The sequence below is a fragment of the Ursus arctos genome, unplaced genomic scaffold (genome assembly GCF_023065955.2).
Source record: "Ursus arctos isolate Adak ecotype North America unplaced genomic scaffold, UrsArc2.0 scaffold_27, whole genome shotgun sequence".
In the NCBI taxonomy this organism is placed as follows: domain Eukaryota; kingdom Metazoa; phylum Chordata; class Mammalia; order Carnivora; family Ursidae; genus Ursus; species Ursus arctos.
The window spans coordinates 19,205,843-19,227,344 of NW_026622952.1; the positions used below are offsets into that span (position 1 = coordinate 19,205,843).

The 21,502-nt window shown below is 36.7% G+C and overlaps 1 protein-coding gene across 1 annotated transcript in view; it reads left to right on the forward strand.

Moving 5' to 3' along the window:
• SGCZ (sarcoglycan zeta) overlaps positions 1–19,088 on the forward strand; it is a 1,051,274-nt gene extending 1,032,186 nt beyond the window's left edge. The window contains exons 7-8 of the mRNA XM_026508469.3: positions 11,289–11,412; positions 18,333–19,088. Coding sequence (XP_026364254.2) covers positions 11,289–11,412; positions 18,333–18,527 — 319 coding nt within the window. The 3' untranslated portion in view covers positions 18,528–19,088. The remainder of the gene's footprint in view (positions 1–11,288; positions 11,413–18,332) is intronic.
• The last annotated feature ends 2,414 nt before the right edge of the window (positions 19,089–21,502 follow it).

Sequence of the window (21,502 nt, forward strand, 5' to 3'; positions counted from 1 at the left end):
ATACACAAAGAAGTAAAATAGAAAATGTGCTACATACTTGTATAAAGAGTTGACATTCCCTACCTACATGGTAAGTAGTTAAGTATTTGATTGAGGGCAAGAAAATATGAGTTATTATTCAAAACTTCTATATATTTTTGCCCCAAATAAACATACAATGAATATAAAAATAAATATGTCAGACAGGAAGAGTGTGGAAAAGGCAGTTATGAGGAAGTTTAGAGGAGGATTGATGAAAATCAGGATTCTGAAAAATCTGACATAGACAATGAAACACATAACACACATAAGCAGAAAGAAAGAAAGAAAGAAAGAAAGAAAGAAAGAAAGAAAGAAAGAAAGAAGGCAGAGAGTAGGAAGAAAGCTATATTTGGTCAGGGAATGTTATGTTGAGGGAAATACAAAGCAAATGTAAATAGTAATCAGAAAAAGGCAGAGCTTAATTGCCCTGTGATGGACTCCTCAATCTATTTTTATTTCCAGTGGAATAGGCTTCTTCCTGATATTGTGCTATTTGTAAGAGGCACAGTTATATGTAACAGCCCTCACTACCCAGGAAATTGTGAGACAACTTTATAGGGATTCTTCCCAGGATAATCACAGCAACTGTTAACAGAAGTTGAAATATTAAAATCTAGTAACTGATCAATGGATGTTCTTAATAAATAACTTAAGGTTTAGGGATCAAAGATATTTTATATAACTTATTGTGGTAATCATTTCACAGTCTATCCATACATCAAATCATTATGTAGCATACCTAAAACTAATAGAACTTAATATGTCAATAAAAAAGATGTTTTATATAATTACTTTCTGATAGGTAAATTACATTCCAAAATACATTTTCTATGGGATTAAAAAGGACAATAATGATAATAAAAAAATAAATCACATATTAAAAGTCATTTTTAAAGCTGAATCAAAATACCAATCTGGGAGACAGTCTTTGTCTTGGAAAACACAATGCAAATATTAAGCAAAACCCAAATTATTTCATAAAGATCAGATTCAGCCCTTCCCATTTGGATGAGTGGAAAAACATGTTCAAATGAAAATAGAAAAATAAAAAAAATTAAATGCAAAAGAAAAAAGCCATACTTTCACAACAGTAAATTTTTCAGGGCTTTATAGTTCTGCGATAAAATTTCCTAAGGAATTCTGTTTCTCAGGATCTCAGGATTCCAGATCCAAACAGTCGGTTAACAATAACAGAAGATGGTGGCCATCTTCCTGTGATCAAGGCATTTTTTATTAGACAAAAATAATTTTTTACTCAATGCCAAAACCCCAAGGATTTAGGATGGTGGAAGAGTATGTGTGAACAGCTGATCTCATGGTGTGTTATAGTTTTAACTTATGGCTCTTTTTTTCAGTTAGGAATTTGACATTTTTGTGTAATTATTTATCTTATCCCTCCCCACCTAGCAAGATTATATGTTCCGTTAGCCCAGAATTTGCATCCTTCCTTGTTTATCTTTAGTGCTCTAGCAGTCAACATGTATCTCACATAGAATTGTGTCTGGTAAATATTTGTTCATTTGAATTACTGAACTACCAAAACTCAATAGTGAGGATGCTGAGTGTGTGTAATGTAAGAAATATCATCGCTGTTACCGTGTTATTAAGACCCATGTGGCCAACATTGACTCCAATTGTTTTTGAACTGTGTTTTAGTACAGATGCCAGAGTTAAGTGATTCATTCAATAAAAAGCTATTTAAATTATGCCATTCTAAAAGAAACCTCTTTTTACTTCTAACATTTTAGTAACTATATATTCATTGTATGATTTTCATTATGAAAATCTATTGCCAAAAGAGAAATAAGAACTGCTATTTTAATTACCTTGCTGACATTGTCTCAAAATTCATAAGCGTGAATGTGAATTAAATTATAATTAGTATATAGTGTTTCTGGGTTTTATTTTCTAATTATTCATCAATTATTTAAATATGGCACTAAGCTAAGCTTATCTGCTAGTGCTAAAAGCAAATTAGCAGCCCCCAAGATGAGTGTTACTGACCTAAATTCGAAAACTGAAACAGAAGCAAAGCACAGTAATGATGGGGGTGTTCAATTATTCATTTGTGTACATGAAGATTAAAAGCAGAGTTTTCTGAGATCTTTACAAGTCCTGCTGACAATTTTCCTTTCAGGGCAGTAAGAAGTACTCTTAGTCTAATCAACAAGGTGAGATTGGTTGGCCAGGTAAATCAAATGGTAATTTGAGGAGTAAGTTGTCTTTAATTTTGTTTTTGTTGAGAATAAAAGACTTTAGACAGGTACATTTCAAAAGGTTTATTAAAGAGTATAGGTAGTATTTTGGTGTGGACATGAAGTCAATTTCTACAGTTTATTTATTCAACCAATGTTTGATGAGTGCTTCACGTGTGCCAAATTCTCTGCTAGTTTCCATGTCCACTTCAAACCTACACTTGCAGATTTTCTATGATGTCTGATATAAAGTGCCATTGGTTTTTAGCAGGGACCTATGTGTTAAAAAAGCAAAAAAAAAAAAAAAATGTATGTTGAATAGTCAGTAAGGACATACCAGTATATTTGCCCAGAATAGCCCAAGTATGAACATTCTTCCTTTTTTATTTCTTAAATTAGTGTATAGCTAAATTATTACAGTTCAAAGAGTTTCTGCAGTCTCTGGTGAAGAGTGATGAAGCCCATTGTGTATTGCCCAAAGATTTTTTGAATTTGAGTTTCATTAACTGTTCCAAGAAAAAAAAATTCAGTAAAATGAATTAATATTTAATGATGTAACTGGCATCTTTTCATCATGTTAATTCGTGTATGAATATAATTTTAGACTGAAATGTTGAGTTTTGCAGACTCCAAATTAATCTCCAAAAACACATAGCTCTCGGTTACATCATGGCTGTGTTCAAGGAAAGCCCACCACGTGTAAGGTAGTGAGGATTTTGCACTGAGATGTTTTTGTTTTTGTTTTTTAATTTTATTTATTTATTCGACAGAGATAGAGACAGCCAGCGAGAGAGGGAACACAAGCAGGGGGAGTGGGAGAGGAAGAAGCAGGCTCATAGCGGAGGAGCCTGATGTGGGGCTCGATCCCGTAACGCCGGGATCACGCCCTGAGCCGAAGGCAGATGCTTACCCGCTGTGCCACCCAGGCGCCCCTTGCACTGAGATGTTTTATCAATGAAAGGCTAAGATAAATTTGCTGAAAAAAAATAATAAAATAGTATTCTGCTCCTCTCCCCTCCCCTTCCCCCTCTCTCCTTTTCCCTTCTTCTCTGCCTCTCTTTCTTTCTTCTTCCCTTTTACTCTTTCATGCTATGTATGTATATAAATATTTATATATTTAGAGTTAATGGCAAGCGATCATTATGAAAAACTTGTCTTAGTTGAGTCTTACTCTTTCATGCTATGTATGTACATAAATATTTATATATTTAGAGTTAATAGCAAGCGATCATTATGAGAAACTTGTCTTAGTTGGGAACACAGAGCAACAACTGATCTAGAAATATGTCGGAGCTAATTTGAAGGAAGAGACCATAAAGGAAAATGCAAATAGGCAGAAAACAGTAAAAACTGAGGCAACAGAAACAATGTGGTTCGCAGCTGAAAACTCACCTCAGCTCAAAGTGCGAAGGCGTTAAAATTGCTCTTATATTCAGGTCAAAATCTGCATTGCTTTCTTTTTCCCCTAAAACATTTTTCTGTTCAATTTTACATTCATTCCGTCATTGAAATAAAAAATAATTCATGAGTGCCCACTACATGCCTGACGCTGTTAAAGATTTATGAAGAGCGAGATAGCTGATGCTTAAGTTTCTGTGTAGTCATTGCATCTCACAACTTACTTTAAAAGGAGTCTGAATTCCTTTCTCATTATGTTGAGAATTTTTCTGGAGACCTAGAGCACTCATTTTCAAACTGAGATTCACATAACACCTTAAAAACGAAATCTTGTTGCATCTTTGGTGTGTAAACACCATTAAAGCAGAATTTCTTGGAAAAAACAGGTGATAGGGTGACTCGAGTTCAACATTAATCCTTTTCTCTGCTAGAATCTCTTGGTATCCACTATAAGAACTAGCCTGAAATCCGTTGCTATGATTGCTGTAATGCTTTCAAAATGAGCACAATTGTACTTCCCTAATTCCAATGACTAATCACATAGGAATTCACAAGCTCTGCAAATAAACATGGGTTTCATTTTTCAACAGGCCCTTTTAGAGAATGTTTTGTAATAAAATGAATTAAAGTAAAAACCTCTACTATGTTGTGAACCCTCCTCAGGGAGGCTTGAGAATTTCTATATAGGAGAGAAGCAGGGTGTCAGTTAAGTGTTGATCCTGTGTTCCCAACAGTCTGCTTATTAGATAGTGTAGAAGGGAATACAGGTTTAGTCTAATTTGAGTTCCAGAGTATTCTGGAATGTTCGAGCTCCAGAATGTCTAAGTCCAGGCCTTCTATAGGGATTCTAGGCTTGTTTGAGAAGTCCAGCCTATCTAGAGAGACCGATACAACCTAAGCCTTAGGTAGTCAACTTTATCAGTTCTTTCTCTTTATGATTTTCGGGCTTTCCATCTTGTTTCAGAGGTTTTCTTTTGGATATTTCCTGTATGTTCTAATTCTCTGTCATTTATTTTGTACACTAGGTAATTTATTTCTTAGGTCTATGCTTTGTATGAATAAAATGGGAAATTATGTTCTGAATTTTCTTCTAATTTTCCATTAAAAATTAGTCTGTGCTTTATTAGTTTTTATATTTTGAAAGGTAATACTGGAAATTTTTCTTGCAGAGCGTGTTACCAATCTAATGTTATTGTCTTCTGTGTGGAGAGTCAACTTATTATTGATTAAATAACCTACTCTTTTCCACCCAAAATGATCGCTTCATTTCTCAGAAACTAATCTCTCATAAATGATTTTGAGCTGTTTTAAATTATATTGTGTTCCATTGACAAATTTCTATTTTTAATTCCAATCTCATTTTTAATTAAAATAATTTCAATATTAAATTCTAATTTTAAAAGGAAAATCTCCTACTTTAACTTCATTTTAAAAATCTAATAAGTGTCACGCATACCTTTTTTTTTTAAATATTTTATTTATTTTTTCTAGAGAGGCAGAGGGAGAGGCAGGTGCCCCTCGGGGTAAGGAGCCTGATGTGAGACTTAATCCCAAGACCACTAGATCACAACCTGAGCCAAAGGCAGACACTTAACCAACTGAGCCACCCAAGCACCCCTGTACTTTTCTTCCAAAATAGTTTAACATAGTGTTTTAAGCTTCAAGAGACTCTATTGAGATTTTTGTTGGGATTTTATTACATATGTTTATTATTTTTTTTTTTTTGCAATTTTCATGATATGGAAGTAGGTATGAGTTTACTTTTATCCAAATAAACTTATCTCAAATTTTTGAATTTTTAGGTTAAGTAAATAATATCAGATGTTCTTTCCAGATAGCCCTCTCCCTGAAATAAGGGTAAAATACAGACATTCAGTGATATAGCATTTATATTAACATGGTAATTTAGCAACTGGAATTAAATATATCTTGAAAGCATCCCTATATGTCATTAGTATTCTTTATTGAATTTTAATAGTCAATGACAGTCAAACATTAGCATCAGTTAACAGTTTTCGTATTTGTATCTCCATAGCATAATGTCTTACAAATTTTAACCAAAAACAAACTAAATAGATATTTCTTTAAGATCTGAGCCCACACCTTCTTCCCAAGATCTTATTATGAAAAGTCTCAAACGTACTCAATATTGAAAGCATCTTATAGTGACCACCTATATACCCCTGGCTAGATTCCTCCATTATCATTGTCCTGTATGTCTTTAATTACACATGTACACATTCCACTAGCCATCTGCCAGTATATCTTTCTTTTTTTGCATTTGCACATACGTTGTATAAATCTGTATACTTTGCCTATTTGCTTTGGCATGCATATCATTAACTACTATTCAAGATTACTTACAGATTCTTTTCTTTTACTGTAAAATAATTATGCAATGACATTCACAAAAATTAAGTGCACATTTCCAGAGTTTTGACAAATGCATACACTTGTGTAACCCAAATTCCTGTTACGATATAAAATATTATCATCGGGAGACTGGCTGGCTCAGTTGGTTAAGCCTCCGATTCTTTATTTCAGCTCGGGTCCTGAAATCGAGCCCTATGTCGGGCTCTGCACTCAGTGCAGAGTCTGCTTATCCCTCTCCCTCTGCTCTTCCCCCTGCTGTCTCTCAAATAAAGAAATAAATAAAAATCTTAAAACATGCGCGCACACACACACACGCACACACACACATTATCATCACCTAGAGAGTTCTCTTATGCCCTTCCCAGGACATCCCCACCATTCCCCCCAGAAGCAATATTTTCTCTCACCTCTTTCACCCTGGATTAGATTAGATAGATTTAGTACTAAATATAAATTAATCTACAATATGTACTCTTCCTTGCGAGATTTCTTTCACTCCACATGATGTTTTTGAGTCCCATCTGTGCTGTTGTCTGTATCAATAGTCTTTCTGCTTTACTGATGATTATTATTCCATTATATGAACATACAATATTTTTTATGCATTTTCCTAATTGATAGACACTTGGGATGTAGCCGGCATGTATTAAGTTTTATATGAAAATGTCAGAACTTTCCAAAGTGATTACATCATTTTCTGCTAAAAATGAATAAGAATATCAGTAGCTGCACATCTTCCCCAATATTCACTGTTAGCATTCTTATTAATTTGAGCCATTCGGGTGGATGTTTAGTGGTATTCCGTGTCTTTAATTCACCATTACTTGATGAGTAGTGACTTTGATGACTTTTTCATGTGTATATCGAACAACCATATATATTGTTTAGTGAAGTGTTTGTTCAGGTCTTTTGTCCATATTTTAATTGTGTTTTTTGTATTTTTATCTTTGAGCTGGAGGATTATTTATATATCCTGGCAGCAGTCCTTTGTAACATCTGTATTTTGTGGATATTGTCTCCCAGTCTATTGGGTATATTCATTTTATCAATGGATTTTGAAAAGCAGCTTTTCCTCTTGAAGACATCTAATTTCTGTTTTAAAATATTTACTTGTTATTCCTTATTGTGGCCTAAGAAAGTTTTGCCTACTCTCAAGTCACAAAGATATTTTCCTTTCAAAGCCTTACATTTTAGAGGTGCCTGGGTGGTTTTAGAGGATGCCTGGTTAAGCATCCGGCTCTTGGTGTGGTCTCAGGTCATGATCTCAGGGTCCAGGATTGAGCCTTGGGTTGGGCTCCCAGCTCAGCAGGGAGTCTGCTTGAGGATTCTCTCCATCTGCCCCTCCCCACACTTGCACACTCATGCTTTCTCACTCACTCTCTAAAATAAATAAATCTTTAAAAAATAATTTAAAAAATAAAAGCCTTATGTTATAGCTTTTACTTTTGATAACAGTAGGTGGTATAGATTGAATTTCATTTTGTCCATATAGAGATTCTAGCACTGTTGAAAATACTTCACTTTTTGTCATTGGATCACTTTATTGTCTTTGTCAAAAATCGGATGACCATACTTGTTGAAGTCTATTTCTAGAGTCTCAATGTTATTCCATTGTTCTATTTGTTATTCTTATGCCAGGCCAGCAAATGTCTTCATTATTATAGTTTTGCTTGAAGTGCTTAAAATGTGTAAGAGTTTTTAAGTTCAACATTGTTGTTCTTTTTCAAGTTGATTTTGGATATTCTGAGATCTTTGCATTAGCTACCTAATCCTAAGCAAATGACTCAACCACACTAAGATTCAACTACTTCCTAAGTAAAATATGGATAGAGTATGCATTTCTCAGTATTGGTGGGACAATCACTAGGTAATCCATGCAAAGTTTATGTATAGAATGAGTTGAAGAGGCTGTCTTTTCCCCATTGGATAGTCTTTCCTGCTTTGCTGAAGATTAATTGACCATATAGTTATGGAAATAAGATTTATATTATATCTTAATGATGATCACACTTAGTTTTATCAAGATTAACAAAGCATACACTTGAAACCTGTTTAAAGTCTTAATCATTTCATAACTTGAAGGATTTAGCAATCCTATAAAATTACTACCACTTTTTGAATGTGTTTATGTACTCTTTGATCAGTTTTACATATATACAAATTATATAAATTATTAAGTACATATATAAATTATAAAAATTACTAAATATATATATATATATATATATATATATATATTCAGCCTCCAGTGCACTGATATCAGAAATTCAGCCTCAGTCTATTCAGTTCTCTTCATTTTTACCTGGGTTTGCATCACTGTACCAAGAAGTTTACACTGTGCCAAAGTTTTTGGGGTGACATTTGGTCATTAGGAGCCTAATGACCCAAGCTGGCATTTGCCAAGAGGTTCTCATTCTTCTCTCCTCTTACTCTTCCTTCACCGCAGGTCACCATCCCTCACTCCTTTGAGAATCTTGGATTTCTTGTTCTCAGTCATCCTGAGATAGCCCTACTCTCCTCAGACCTCTAATACCTAAAGTATAAAGGCCCCACATCATAGGACTTGGCCTCACATAGTAGAACACAGAGAACAATTTGGAACCAATTCTGTTGATTTCCCATCCAAATCTTTATTCTGTGAATCAAGAAAACAGTTCTCCAACAGATGGAAATACACAACAAGCTCTCACTGACTTGTTTTCTTCTGATTTTTTTTACATGTGCTGAATCATTTTCAACACACTAAATGGCTAGGTTTTTTTCAAGTCAAAATATCTATAAGATTAGGAAATTTAAAAGTTCTTTATCAACTTCTCTGCTCCATCTTCCACTGTTTGTGGCAAAAGATACTGGTTAGTGAATGCCAGAACTGCAAGGAAATGGGACAGGGAAGGAAATTCTGTCAATATCTCAAAATACTACCCCACCACATATTTATCTCCCTTAATTCTCCTAAGACATATCTTATGGCCCCATAAAAAAACATTAAAATTTTCAATTTAGAGACGTTGAAACTGAGTCTTATTACTGCTGGCTAACTTTCTTGAACCCATCTCTCAGTCTTTACTGCCTCTTTGAATAGAGATCCTGTAAGTCGGTGTTAGCAAAGCCCTGTACTTTATGGCTGTGCTGACAATGGACACCTGAGGTCTAAAATTAAGACGAATGTAATAAACATCTTCTGATTAAATAATTAATAAAGATGAAAATGGAAAAACTAAAAAGCCCAGAAAGACAATATATTTTAATGCTCTAGTACCAAATGTCAAACGCGGTAGAAATATGATACAAAAACACGTGCACATTTAGTATGGATATCTTACTATCAAATAGATGAGTAAGAACCTCAACCCGTATCCCTGGAAACAAACCAAACCATATCAACTATTTGATAAAGTAAGAGTGCTTTTTCTCCCACTTATAAGTTCACTGAGTTGTGTTTGCTTGAATGTCAGATTCATAATCTGTTTTTGAATATTAATTCATTTTAATTAAGTACCTATCTGACTTCTGTTTGAATCATTTATCATATCCAAACTTATATAATTACATTTAATGTTATGGATAATTAATCAATGAAAATAGTAGTGGTCACAGATTTACTACTCAAGATGGTGTATATTGGGGATGTATTAGGGAATATCAGTGATAAAATACACAGATTAAGAGAAATATAGATTCTATGTGCAGGTGTGCCTGGGTGGCTCAGTTGTTAAACGTCTGCCTTCAGCTCAGGTGTCCTGGGATCCAGCCCCGCATTGGGCTCCCTGCTCAGCAGGAAGCCTGCTTCTCCCTCTCCCACTCCCCCTGCTTGTGTTCCCTCTCTCACTGGCTGTCTCTCTCTCTGTCAAATAAATAAATAAAATCTTTTAAAAAAAAAAAGATTCTATGTGCAAAGTAAGAGGATTATGAGTGAAAAAATTATAATTATCTTATTTTCAAGTTTTTAAATGCTGTGTGAAAACGTGATTTTTATTTTTCTAAAAAAATACAAACATTTCTTTAAAACATATATATATTATATATATATATATATATACACACACACACACATATATTCAAAATCTGACCCCTCCAGGGATTTTATAAAGATGTCCAAGAGGCCCATAAAGATGAAAGTTTCAAAGTTACTTTGGTGAGTGAAAAAAAAATGGAAAATGTCGAATTTACTTCTTCTAAATGCTAGCTCTACTCCTTCAATAGCACTTGAAAGTCTTTAAGTTCAACTTCACTACTGAGAGAGAGCTGATCTTCAGAGTTCAAACTATTTGATGTGGTTTTCCCTGCAAAACAGCACTGGATCTGTTGCCTCAGAGGAAACTGGTTGCTCTGGATGATGGTGAATGTGAGCCTGGGGGGACTCTTGTCCTAAAGTTGTGTGGGCAAGGGAACCACATACAATCACTGCCCCAGAACAGAGCGTTTATCCAAAAAGGCCATTTTGGGGATGGTTCCTCTGCTCACACTTGTACTTTTTACCGCTGTATTCTAGCTTCCATGTTCTGCCTTCTTTTGCCCTTTTCTCTAGTTTCGCAATTAAAGATAATTTTGAAGCTGCCTCCCAATTAACTTTTTTGCAGGCACAACTATCTAAAACAGTTGTTATTTTTTCCCCCTCATAATTTATGCAGTCGATCTTTAATCATACTTAAGCTGGTATATCACCCCTCATTTACTTGTTCTCTCTCCGACCAAAGTCATTCATTCTGTGAACATTTTCCGGGGCCAGTAGAGGTCAGTTGATGTAGGAAATGGCTTGTTTCTGCATTTTAATTATTTCTAACAGTGTAATGAGTAGTTTGAAATTTTTCAGGCCTACAAAATTTTGACTGTGAATGCTTGAAAGTTCACAATATTAATGATTTTCATTAAACCTCTCTCTTCTTTGCAAGGCTCTTTATTGAGGGATAGTTACATGCTAAGTTGGTAGAAATGTGTTTATTAAAACTCCATCATTAATTTTGAAAATATATAAAAGATTTAAACAAGTAAACTTATCATAACCTACTTTTCATGTGCATTGTGAAAGGAAACAGCCTAAGAAACTCTTATTAAATCATTAACCAAATGAGAGTAAATAATTGATGCTTGCAAATGAAGAGTTTCATAAAGAGCCAAAAAATAGATAAGACAATCAAAAATGATTCTAAAGCTCATTTTGGCTTCTTCGGAAATGGCAAGGATTTTTATTTATGCCCACAGTTCTACCTGTTCATTTGTTTTAGTTACTAATGTTATCTTTTAGTCCATCAAAATTCATCCTTCTTTCTACTCTGAAGGAGTCTTTTGTTTTGGTCTTAGGCTTGAATCACCCACCAGGTCCTTGATAATGGAAGCTCCACGAGGGGTCCAGGTGAGTGCTGCTGCAGGAGACTTCAAGGCCGCCTGCAGGAAGGAGCTCCATTTGCAGTCTACAGAAGGGGAGGTGAGTTCCCAGGGGCAGAGACTGGCCCTTTACTGCTGAGAGTGCTTCTCAAATATATGCATAATTCTCCAGGTGACTGATTCATGAGAGAGCTTAAATTATGGAAATATAATACTTCCTGGATACGAAATTTGGTGAATCTGATGTTATTTTCTTAAAACAAAGCACCATTTATTTTTTACGGTAAGATACCCATTCGTAAGTCAATTACAAGTGAGGCATCTAAATTCCTGTAGTTTCAGAATTGGCAGATAAACAGAATGGATGTCAAGATAATATCAAGAATGAAGGCAGTCTTTGTTTTCTTTTTTTTCTCTTTTGGTCTTCCAAAAAGTACTTTGAAAGTTTATTTGTGTAGAAATGGCTCCTATGTTTCTTCTAAAAGAAAGATGAAAAGTTATTTTACTATTTAGCCCAATTGTTACTCCCTAAATAAGGAGATAGATACCTGCTAACATCTTTCTCCCATGTTACTTTATTTCCTCCAAGGATCTCCTGTCTGTCGTCATTCCTTTAAAGATCATTCCCTTTCCCTCACTGCCTGCTGTGAGGGGCCCTTTGTCTCCCACCTGCCAGGTGGCACTGGAATGCCCTAGGCACACATCACTTCCCGTACTTTCTTTGTTACACACATTATGTTTGTTGTGTCAACAGAATGACATGTTTGTCAGTTCTGGAAATTTCTCGGCATTGGGTCTTCTCCTGTTACCACTCCCCATTTCTTCTATGTCCCTTTTCTGAAAGTCGGAAGAAACACATAGTATTTCTTCCGTTCCCTTACCCTCCAGATCTTTTAGCCTTTCCTTCCTAGTTTCTACTTCTCTGTCTCCCTGTGCCTTACTCTGTTTAGTTATTCGGATCTACACGCCCAGATTCCTTTTCTGTATCTAATCACTTATTTAATGCCTCCACTGAGTTTTTAATTTTAATAATTTGGGGCACCTGGGTGGCTCAGTCAGTTAAGCATCTGCCTTCAGGTCATGATCTCAGGGTCCTGGGATTGAGCCCAGCGTTGGAATCCCTGCTCATCGGGGAGCCTGCTTCTCCGTCTCCCTCTGCCCACCCTTTACCCCCTACCTTCCACCCCCCACCCCCACTTGTGCTGTCTCTGTCTCTCCTCTCAAATAAAATCTTCAAAAAAAATAAAATAATTTTAATAATTATGTTTATTTTTAGGATTCTTATTTGTTATTTTTTTCAAACCTGCCTGGACATCTTGGTAGTTTCTCTTTTGCTTGCTTGTTTTTAATTCTATTTTAATTATTTCAAATCCTTATACACAGTATATATTGTGTATGTTTTTGCTACAATTCCCAATGTCCTTGAAAGTCTAAATCCATTGTATTGCTATTTCTACCAATTAAGTGCCTTAATATTTTCTTCCTTCTCATGCTTATTTTATTATGAGCTTATAAAGGTCAAGTTGAGAAGAAAAAGAGTGGAAGAATAACTTGAGAAAGATGTTCTGGAGCATTTTATACCTCTTCAGATGTAAAGATGAAGACAGAAATCAATAGAATCGAAGGAGGATGTTCCTTCTTACCTTTTTTTTTTTTTTTAAGATTTTATTTATTTACTTGACAGAGAGAGACAGCCAGCGAGAGAGGGAACACAAGCAGGGGGAGTGGAAGACGAAGAAGCAGGCTCCTAGCAGAGAAGCCCGATGTGGGGCTCGATCCCAGAACACCAGGATCATGCCCTGAGCCGAAGGCAGACGTTTAACGACTGTGCCACCCAGGCACCCCCCTTCTTACCTTTATGCCATTATTTCAGTTCTTGATTCAAGATGAATTTTAATTATATATTTTGCTTCTTTTTTTATAAACAAACTTACTGGCAGGACCATATTAGCATCTGAATGGATATTACAACTTAAATGATCTGGAAATAGGCTTCATAATATTTTAAAAGTATGCCCATATTACCTTTCAACATTTCTTTCTGCTACACTTACAGAATACAATACTTTTTCTACCACAGCAAGATGGGAATTTTTCTTATATATCTTGCATCCTTTTTTAAAGAGTTCCTTTTATCATGCTAATAATTTCATTCAAATTATTCATAATGAATCATCCCATAATAAATATTGGTGGTTAGTAATCTCTGTTCTGTTCCTATTTATGCACCACTTCACTTCTGTTCTTTTATTCAATGTATCAGTAGAATGAATCCTTGGATTCAATTACAGGTTAGCATTTAATTGTGAATTGAATATTATGCTATAAATAAATCATAGCCAGAGATTTTCAGCTGTGGTCATTTTTTTTAAAGATTTTATTTATTTATTTGACAGAGAGAGAGACAGCCAGCGAGAGAGGGAACACAAGCAGGGGGAGCGGGAGAGGAAGAAGCAGGCTCCCAGTAGAGCAGGGAGCCCGATGCTGGGCTCCATCCCAGGACTCCAGGATCATGCCCTGGGCCAAAGGCGGACGCTTAATGACTGAGCCACCCAGGCACCCCAGCTGTGGTCATTTTTTATGTTAATAACATAAAGACACAGAAAAGCACAGCACTTTATATTAGAATAAAATAACATGTAATTTTCCTAGGAAAAAGTCTGAAATGATATGAATGAAATCTTTCTCTTTGCTTCACTGACTATGCCACAGAAAAGACAAACTGATCATTTACTAAACAAAATAGATGTAAAGTCCCTGCCTTAGACTATTTTTAAAGTAGTTAGGATCAGAACAAACATGGTATTGAGGTAACAAAGTAACAGACAAAATGCATAAGAATGAAATTGCACGCAAAATTCTGCACTGATGAAGCTTCAGTCATTTCAGATGTAATGTTGCAGGGAATTTTAAACTCCGCTCTGAAGACAACCCGAATCATAATACAGGTGGAACTTCGGGGAAAAAAAAAATGTGTTATCCTAGCACATGCGATGCAATAATGCAATAACATGTTACAAGATCACAGAGAAAGAGGAAAACGGTTTTTATTTTGCAAATTGATTGAGATTTGCTATCACAGTGATAGGCCTGATTTCAAAGGGTAAGAAAGGGAATAAATGACTTCTTGGTGCAGAGAAGATAGTGGGCCATGACTTAAAAGCTCAGGCATGTGATTCAGAGTACCAGGAAGAGTTTCAGAACAAATGGATTCTATGGTTTATAGGGCAATGTAGAATAGAAATATCACGTTTAGAATTTGGAAGGTGAACGGTATCACAGTAACTGTCTTAGCAGAACAGAAAAAAATATGAGCAAGGCTTTCAGTTCCTAGACTCAGGTCCTTGGACCAGCAGTGGTACCTACGAGACTGGACCCCAAATGTAAAAGCACAGGCAAGGTTTTCTTGGGGCTCCAGCACCAGGGGGCAGCACAAAGGAAAGAATCCTCAGGCTGACTGTCCAAGGAGAGGTCAGATGGAATACTTTAAAGGAACTTAGGTGAGAGCAGGGTGCCCTGTAAGCAGGTAGGGGTGGGGATTTATTAGCACCTGTGCAGTTAAAGGTCCTGCTGCTTCATGCGTGGCGTGTCTAATGAACTTGCTAACTCCCCACCCCTGGGCGTGGGTTTAGTACTATAGTGAGGGGGAGGGTCCATAGTACTGGGGTCGGTGTTGGTGCAGACTGGTTTGCCCTGGCCTGGCTTGCTCCTTAGCTGGTGCTTTGCTCTGCAAGAAAAGCAATGACGGCCAGCAGGCAGCGGAGAGTTTTCCAGGTCCACAGAGGCTTCTTCCCAAGGTCTCTGACTGGCTCAGGTCTATGCTGCTGAAACCTGGCCAAGCCAGGTTGGAAAGAATCAATATGGAACACCTCTTTTTATCTCATGATTTTATTTTTCTATCTCAAGAAAATATCCTTTTCTTTTTAAAAGCCTCAGTCATTTAAATACTAATAAAACATACTTCCCTTATATGGGTGAGGGAATGGTATGGCTCTCGGAAGCTTACAGAATTAAGTATTGTCCTATAACCACGTGCTGGAGAGAGTAGCCCCGGAGTGGACAGCAGAGCTGCAGGGCCGCACACCTGCTTCAAATAAGGCCCGAGTCCTTCAAGGATAATTGTGTTGATGAGGCCTCTACGGCTGTGTTTGCTTGACACAGCTGCCACCTGCTCGCCCTACCTGTGCAAACCTGCCCCTCCCTGCAGCCCTTCCCCAGAGCTACCCGCTTGCAGAAGGTTAATGCGTATCTGTAAAAGCCACGGGGCGGGGGGCATTGTGTCAGCCGCTCCTAAGCACCGGGGCTAACCAGTAACTACAGTCACTGCTGTGCCGACTAGTAAGTGAGCCATTCCCAGCAGCCTACATTCATTTGCTCCGTCCCACGTGAGTCTCCTCGCCACTTTCCATTTGCAATCTTTATCGTGTATGTCTTCAGGTTTCTCGGACAAAACACCAGCTCCTGACATTTCCTCAGCGTGAATGCATCTCCAAACATGCAGACCCAGACCCCACCGTCCCAGAGCTTGCCCCATTATATTTTTGGCATTTATGGAGTCTGGGATTTCTGCCCTCTGCAAGCATGCTAACTCCTAAAAAGAAGTCAGGGACGCTGGGTGAACTGTGAGAAAGTTCCTCTCTTAAACTCAACGAGTAGAGAAGTCATCCCTCTCTTCCTATGGAGAAGTGAGGGAAAGAGCCCAGAGTGTGTACTGCAATGGTTGGTGAGACCCTCACTGACATCCCTCAACAAGGAGACACAGAGCCAGGAGAAATGACGCCCAGCCTCTGTACCCCAAAATATGTCATCATTTCCCTTTGCTTAGTTTTGTGCACTTTCAGCTTCCCTATCAGTAAAAAATAAGTCTCCTTAAAAAAATTAGAACGGAAGCATTTTTTTCCCTTTGCTTTCCTGTTACTTAACCCAGAACTAATTAGGAGTGATAAATTTCAACATTTGACACCTACAAACAAAAATTTTAATCGTGCTTTCTTAACTTTGAATATTGTTGGTAAATTCAATCATCCATTTACTTTATAATCTATTTATTCAACAGCCACTTGTATTATGTGGAAGCTGAATGTGCAGTGTTAAACTCTGTGAAGTTATAAAAGAAATTCAGGTATGATTCCACCTTCGAGGTAGATTTAATTTACGAGAGAAAGAAAGATATAAATAGACTGTAAAATAACACCAAATGATGAGCAAAATAAGATACTGAGTTTCTATAGGAGAACCAAAGAGAACAGTCTTTCCATCTTGGAGCGTCAGGGAAAAGTCATGGAGGGTGAAGTGGATGAACTGGGCTGTGCTGGAGGGGGACATTTGTGTCCTGGAGAGGAGAGACATGTCGGTGGCGAAGAACATTGTTTCATGCAGCATGCACTGGTACAATTTTATGCACTACTCTGTGAACCAAAGACAGCTGTAGATCTTACTTGCAAGTGAGAGAAACAAACAATAAATGAAGGAATACACACTTGATACAATGTTAGGAAGGGGCTGGTACTATAGGGAAAAGTAAAGCCATCAAAGAGAGACTAATGGATTAGTGTTATTTTCAGAGTGGTTAAGAAAACTTTTTTAGAAGGTGACCTTTTAACAGGGATCTGAAACATCTAAATTAATCTAAAATATACATGTCTATGGCATATGCATTATTTTTCTATCTTATTTGCAGCATTCAATAGATTCCTGTGTTTCAAAAAAATTTTTTTAAAGTTTACTATTTAAAAATAATAACAAATATAAAAAAGATAAAAAGCAGAAGTCTCCCTCCTACCCTTGTTTTCTAACCACCCACTTGTAAATATCTGGAGAAAAGAGTATTTCAGGCTAAAGAAACAGGAAGTGAAAAAACCTAGAGGCCAGAGTTTTTTGTTTTGTTTTGTTATATCTTTGAAGAAATGCAAGAGCTGGAGCAAGAAGAAGAATGCCAAGAAGTGATGTTAGAGAGAGGCCAGATCATGGAGAGCTTGTGGGCCATGGGAAGGAATCCAGATTCGTGTTAAGTGTGGTGGGAGGCCCTCAGGGAATTTTGAGGACTGGGGTAATCTGATCTGATCTGTTTCTTAGAAGTTCACTAAGCAGTATATAAAACAGGCTATAAGAGGACAAGAAGGGCAGCTGGCGGGCTAGGCGGGGGCTACGGTAGGAGTCCCATTGAGAAACGAATAGGACTTGGATGAGGGCAAATATGTAGAAAAAAGGAAGTAATCTTGGATTCTCCTGTCAAGTTAGAGATGCCTGCGGGCAGTAATTAGCTACATTAACAATAGAATGAAGAAAAAGCTAGAGAAAGTTGTTTCTTTGTTCACTCATATTCATGATTCAGTTTTTCTTTCTTTGAAACTTTCCCCTTGCATGTCAAAACCGTATGATCACCGTCTCTAAAACTGTTAAGTCCATGTTTGGAATAAGTGAAGTAATTTTGCAAATTAGAAAATCTAGCAAAGTAAGTGTAGTGTAGGAGTAAGACATTTCATGGAGATTTCAAACTTGATCATAGCTAACAATTGTTGTTAATGGTGCAAATTATCTATGTGGTATATCCTTTAGACTGTCGCCATGATTTCATGACTTTTTAAAATATAGGCCGCTGAGTAACTTTTTTTATCATTATTAATTGTCCATCTTGTCAGTAATGTCCTCTCCACGAGCATCCTGATTTCTTTGTAAACTCTTTAGACTAGGCATGATTAAGAAGTTAAATGGAGAGACTCTGTCGAACTCATTAATTTTCTGTGGTTTTCGAATAAGTGGGTTGGCCCCCTAAGCAGATTGTGCAATATTGCTTTTCAGATCGAGGGCTTTCTGTCAGAATGCACCATGTCTCAAAGGAGAAGATAGCTGCCGAGCTTCTGGGCTGTACCGTAGGAATGTAATTTGTTTGTTCAACAAAGCATGGCAGCTAAACCAATAGAATTGTTTGTTATTAGTCTTTCTTATTAGACAGTGTTGTAAAGCTCCGAGGAACGTCGAATGCTAAATGAATTAAAATGCACTGTCTCTTCCCCCCAGATATTTTTGAATGCAGATCAGATCCGGCTGGGGAATCTACCGACCGGCTCTTTCTCATCGTCTTCTCCCAGCCCCTCAAATTCCCGGCAGACGGTGTACGAACTGTGTGTCTGCCCCAATGGCAAACTTTACCTTTCTCCAGCAGGACTAGGTTCCACTTGTCAGTCCAGTAGCAACATCTGCTTGTGGAGCTGAAACGACTGATTTCTCCTCACACCAGAATAGCCTTTTGTTCCTGTCCGTCTGCTTCACAGTTCCGCTTGGTTTCCCTTGTGATCAGTCCAGAGCTTCTTCAGATGGTCCACAGAGCACCTGCTTCCGATGCAAGCAAGGGTTCGCTGCCACCTTCTCTCTTGATTTACTGCACTGCTCGACGCGGAGAGTGTGGGTGGCGGGACAGTGGGAAAATCACCTTCAGCGGGAAAACTGGATCATAACTTTTGCTCAAAAGGGAGAAAAACATAGGTGCCTTTGCTACGTGAAGTGAAGCACACAGTTTTAGATTTTTGCAGGACCTGGATATGAATGAACTGCACATACATACATTAATTACATAGATGAAATTCCCAGTATCCAATGGCAAGATGTGATGGTTAACCCTGTCAGAAAACCAATTCTACAGTCTGAAAGCACAATTTTCCAATCATCTTTTTGGATGTAAACTTTTATCCCCGAATTTTAAAATTTTCAAGCATTAGATAATGCTTGCTTTACTAAAAATTAAATTCAATACATGATTTTTAACAAAACAAAACAAAACAAGACAGAATCCCACCCTGAGTTTTATTTGTTTCTTTGAATTCAGTGTGTTGTTACTCTTTGTCTACTAAGTCTAGAATTTTGTACATTAGGTAATTTTGAAAGCACTCAGCAATATAATCTTTACAGAATTAACAAAATGCCATTATCCTGTCATTTGTCAGATCTGAATGGCCTTATATAGTATTTACTTGGCTTTTGCATGTGACGTATTTGCATTTAATGAAACATCTAATTTATTGCAATATAAGATAGGATTAAGAGGGGCATACTGATGGTGTGGAATCCATAGATTTTTTTTTTTAATTCACATGCTATCATTTCCACGAGGCTCTCATAGTACAACTTTTTGTTTGCTCCCTTCACCTTATATTTGACTCTGACTGCTAAAATTCAAACATATCCACTAAATAAATAAATTACTAATGTGGTGCATTATGCTGAGAATGGATTCACTTTCCATTGGAATATAACCTTCAGAATTATATCTATGTATTTTTTAGTTGGAGGTTAAGATTTAAGGACGGTAGAAAGTAAATTACAAATCCCTGCTTACACAGTAAAAAACATAAATGTTAACAAACATGTCGAAAATGTGTTTGTTCCAATAGATTCCTATTTGCAGGAATCTGGTCATATTTCCTTTCAGCTCTTAATACTTAGTTACCTTTATTAGACTGTTAAGCTACCCAGCTACCCTGCCATCAGAAACCATAGCTCCTTCCATTCTCCACTGCTTAATTTTGTAAATTAGCACTAATAAATAACTCCAGAATAATGTAGATTCGTTTATCACAACACTCCTTAACTTGAATTCTTGAAACTTACAGAATCCAAGTTTATAAAATTGTATTAAATGTTTCCTATTATGGGAAGATGACTTGATTACTCTAAGGTAAGTCCTTAACCTTCACATGTCAGTCAATCTTACTTTCCTCCATGCACACTATTTTAGTACCCCAAATCTCTGTGGATGCTTCACTTTGGGGGCCCATGACCGTAGAACCTTTGAAATTCCGGCCTCTACAGCATAGAGCAAAGTGGGAGATGGGAACTTGCTGGAGTAATTTGGTGAAAGTAGGAAAATTAGATAATGCAAGGAACAAAGTGAACCATTTGGCCAGAATCATCTTGTTTGGATAACCTAACATATCAAATGCTTGAAAAAGCTACATTTTAGTAAAATGCATTCTATACTCAACAAAAAGTCAGAAGACTAGTGCAGTTTTATCACTTTTAAAATAGAACTTGCCTTGTGTTTTGGGGTTGTTATAAAAAAAACTTCAATATTGGAGTAAGAATGGAGACATGCAATTGGTTAAAAAGTCATATAACATAAGCGCTCAACTTATTTAAGTGAGAACATTAGAATTTAACATGAGAAATTCTCACATTGGTTTAGCAAAGTACACGAAGTATAACACAAGAAATTTTGAGAAATTATGGGTGCTAATCACTGTGTTATGGACCTTTCAGGAAAACACTGTGTATTAATTCGAGACATATTCAAGTTCTAAACATCCCTAAATTAAAACAATTAGAAAGGTTTTTTTTAGTCAAATGGGAACAATTCTTTTGATTAGTAATTAGCACCGTTTCTAATTTCAGCTCTGTCTTCTACTAATCAGCGAGCTGATTTAGGCAGTCTGGGAATATCTCCAGAACCCAGTTTACTCAGCTAGACAACAGAAGTATCGAATCAACCGATCTTTTGAGAATCCTTCCAGCTCTAACATGTTCTAATCCCAAGAGCAAATATTTAGCCGGTGGAAGGGTCCACTGAAATTTTAAATTATACGTCATAAGAGGAGAAAAGTCAAGAGAGAGTGAGGAGAAAAACAGTATAAAATCCAATTCCGGTGAGGGGCTGTCAATTTCTAATTCAAATATGTTCTGAAATGTTACAGACACAATTTGAAAGAAATATATGTTGAGAGATTTAGACTATGTCTAAACGATGTAAAAATATCTTCCATTTAGTAGAAAAAAATCATGATACAGGTGGCTTTGCTATCCAACACCGGGCAGTTGGTTTAAATTACTTGGCTGGCTATTTTAGATTCCTTAGAATCTAAGTATAGACTCGGCCTCAGAGTTGGAGCTTCTATTGAAGGCGCGGAAGATTGCTTCTAAAAGTCCTTCATTTCCTCATAAACGAAGCTTGTCTCCTAATACAGAGTTCCCTTAATTGTAGACTATACGGAACAGATTCCTTGTCTGTTTCTCCAGTAGCATTTTTCTGTTACAACCTATATAAATAACTCAGATGAAAACTTCATCTTTCCTAAATTTAACTCAGAAAAAAAATAATTCCTTTCAAGTGTAATACAGGGACCTTAAACTTTGTATTCCGTTCAGCTGGAGAAGGCAGGAAGAGGAGAAGGGAGAAAGTCAGGCAAGGCCGCAGGCAG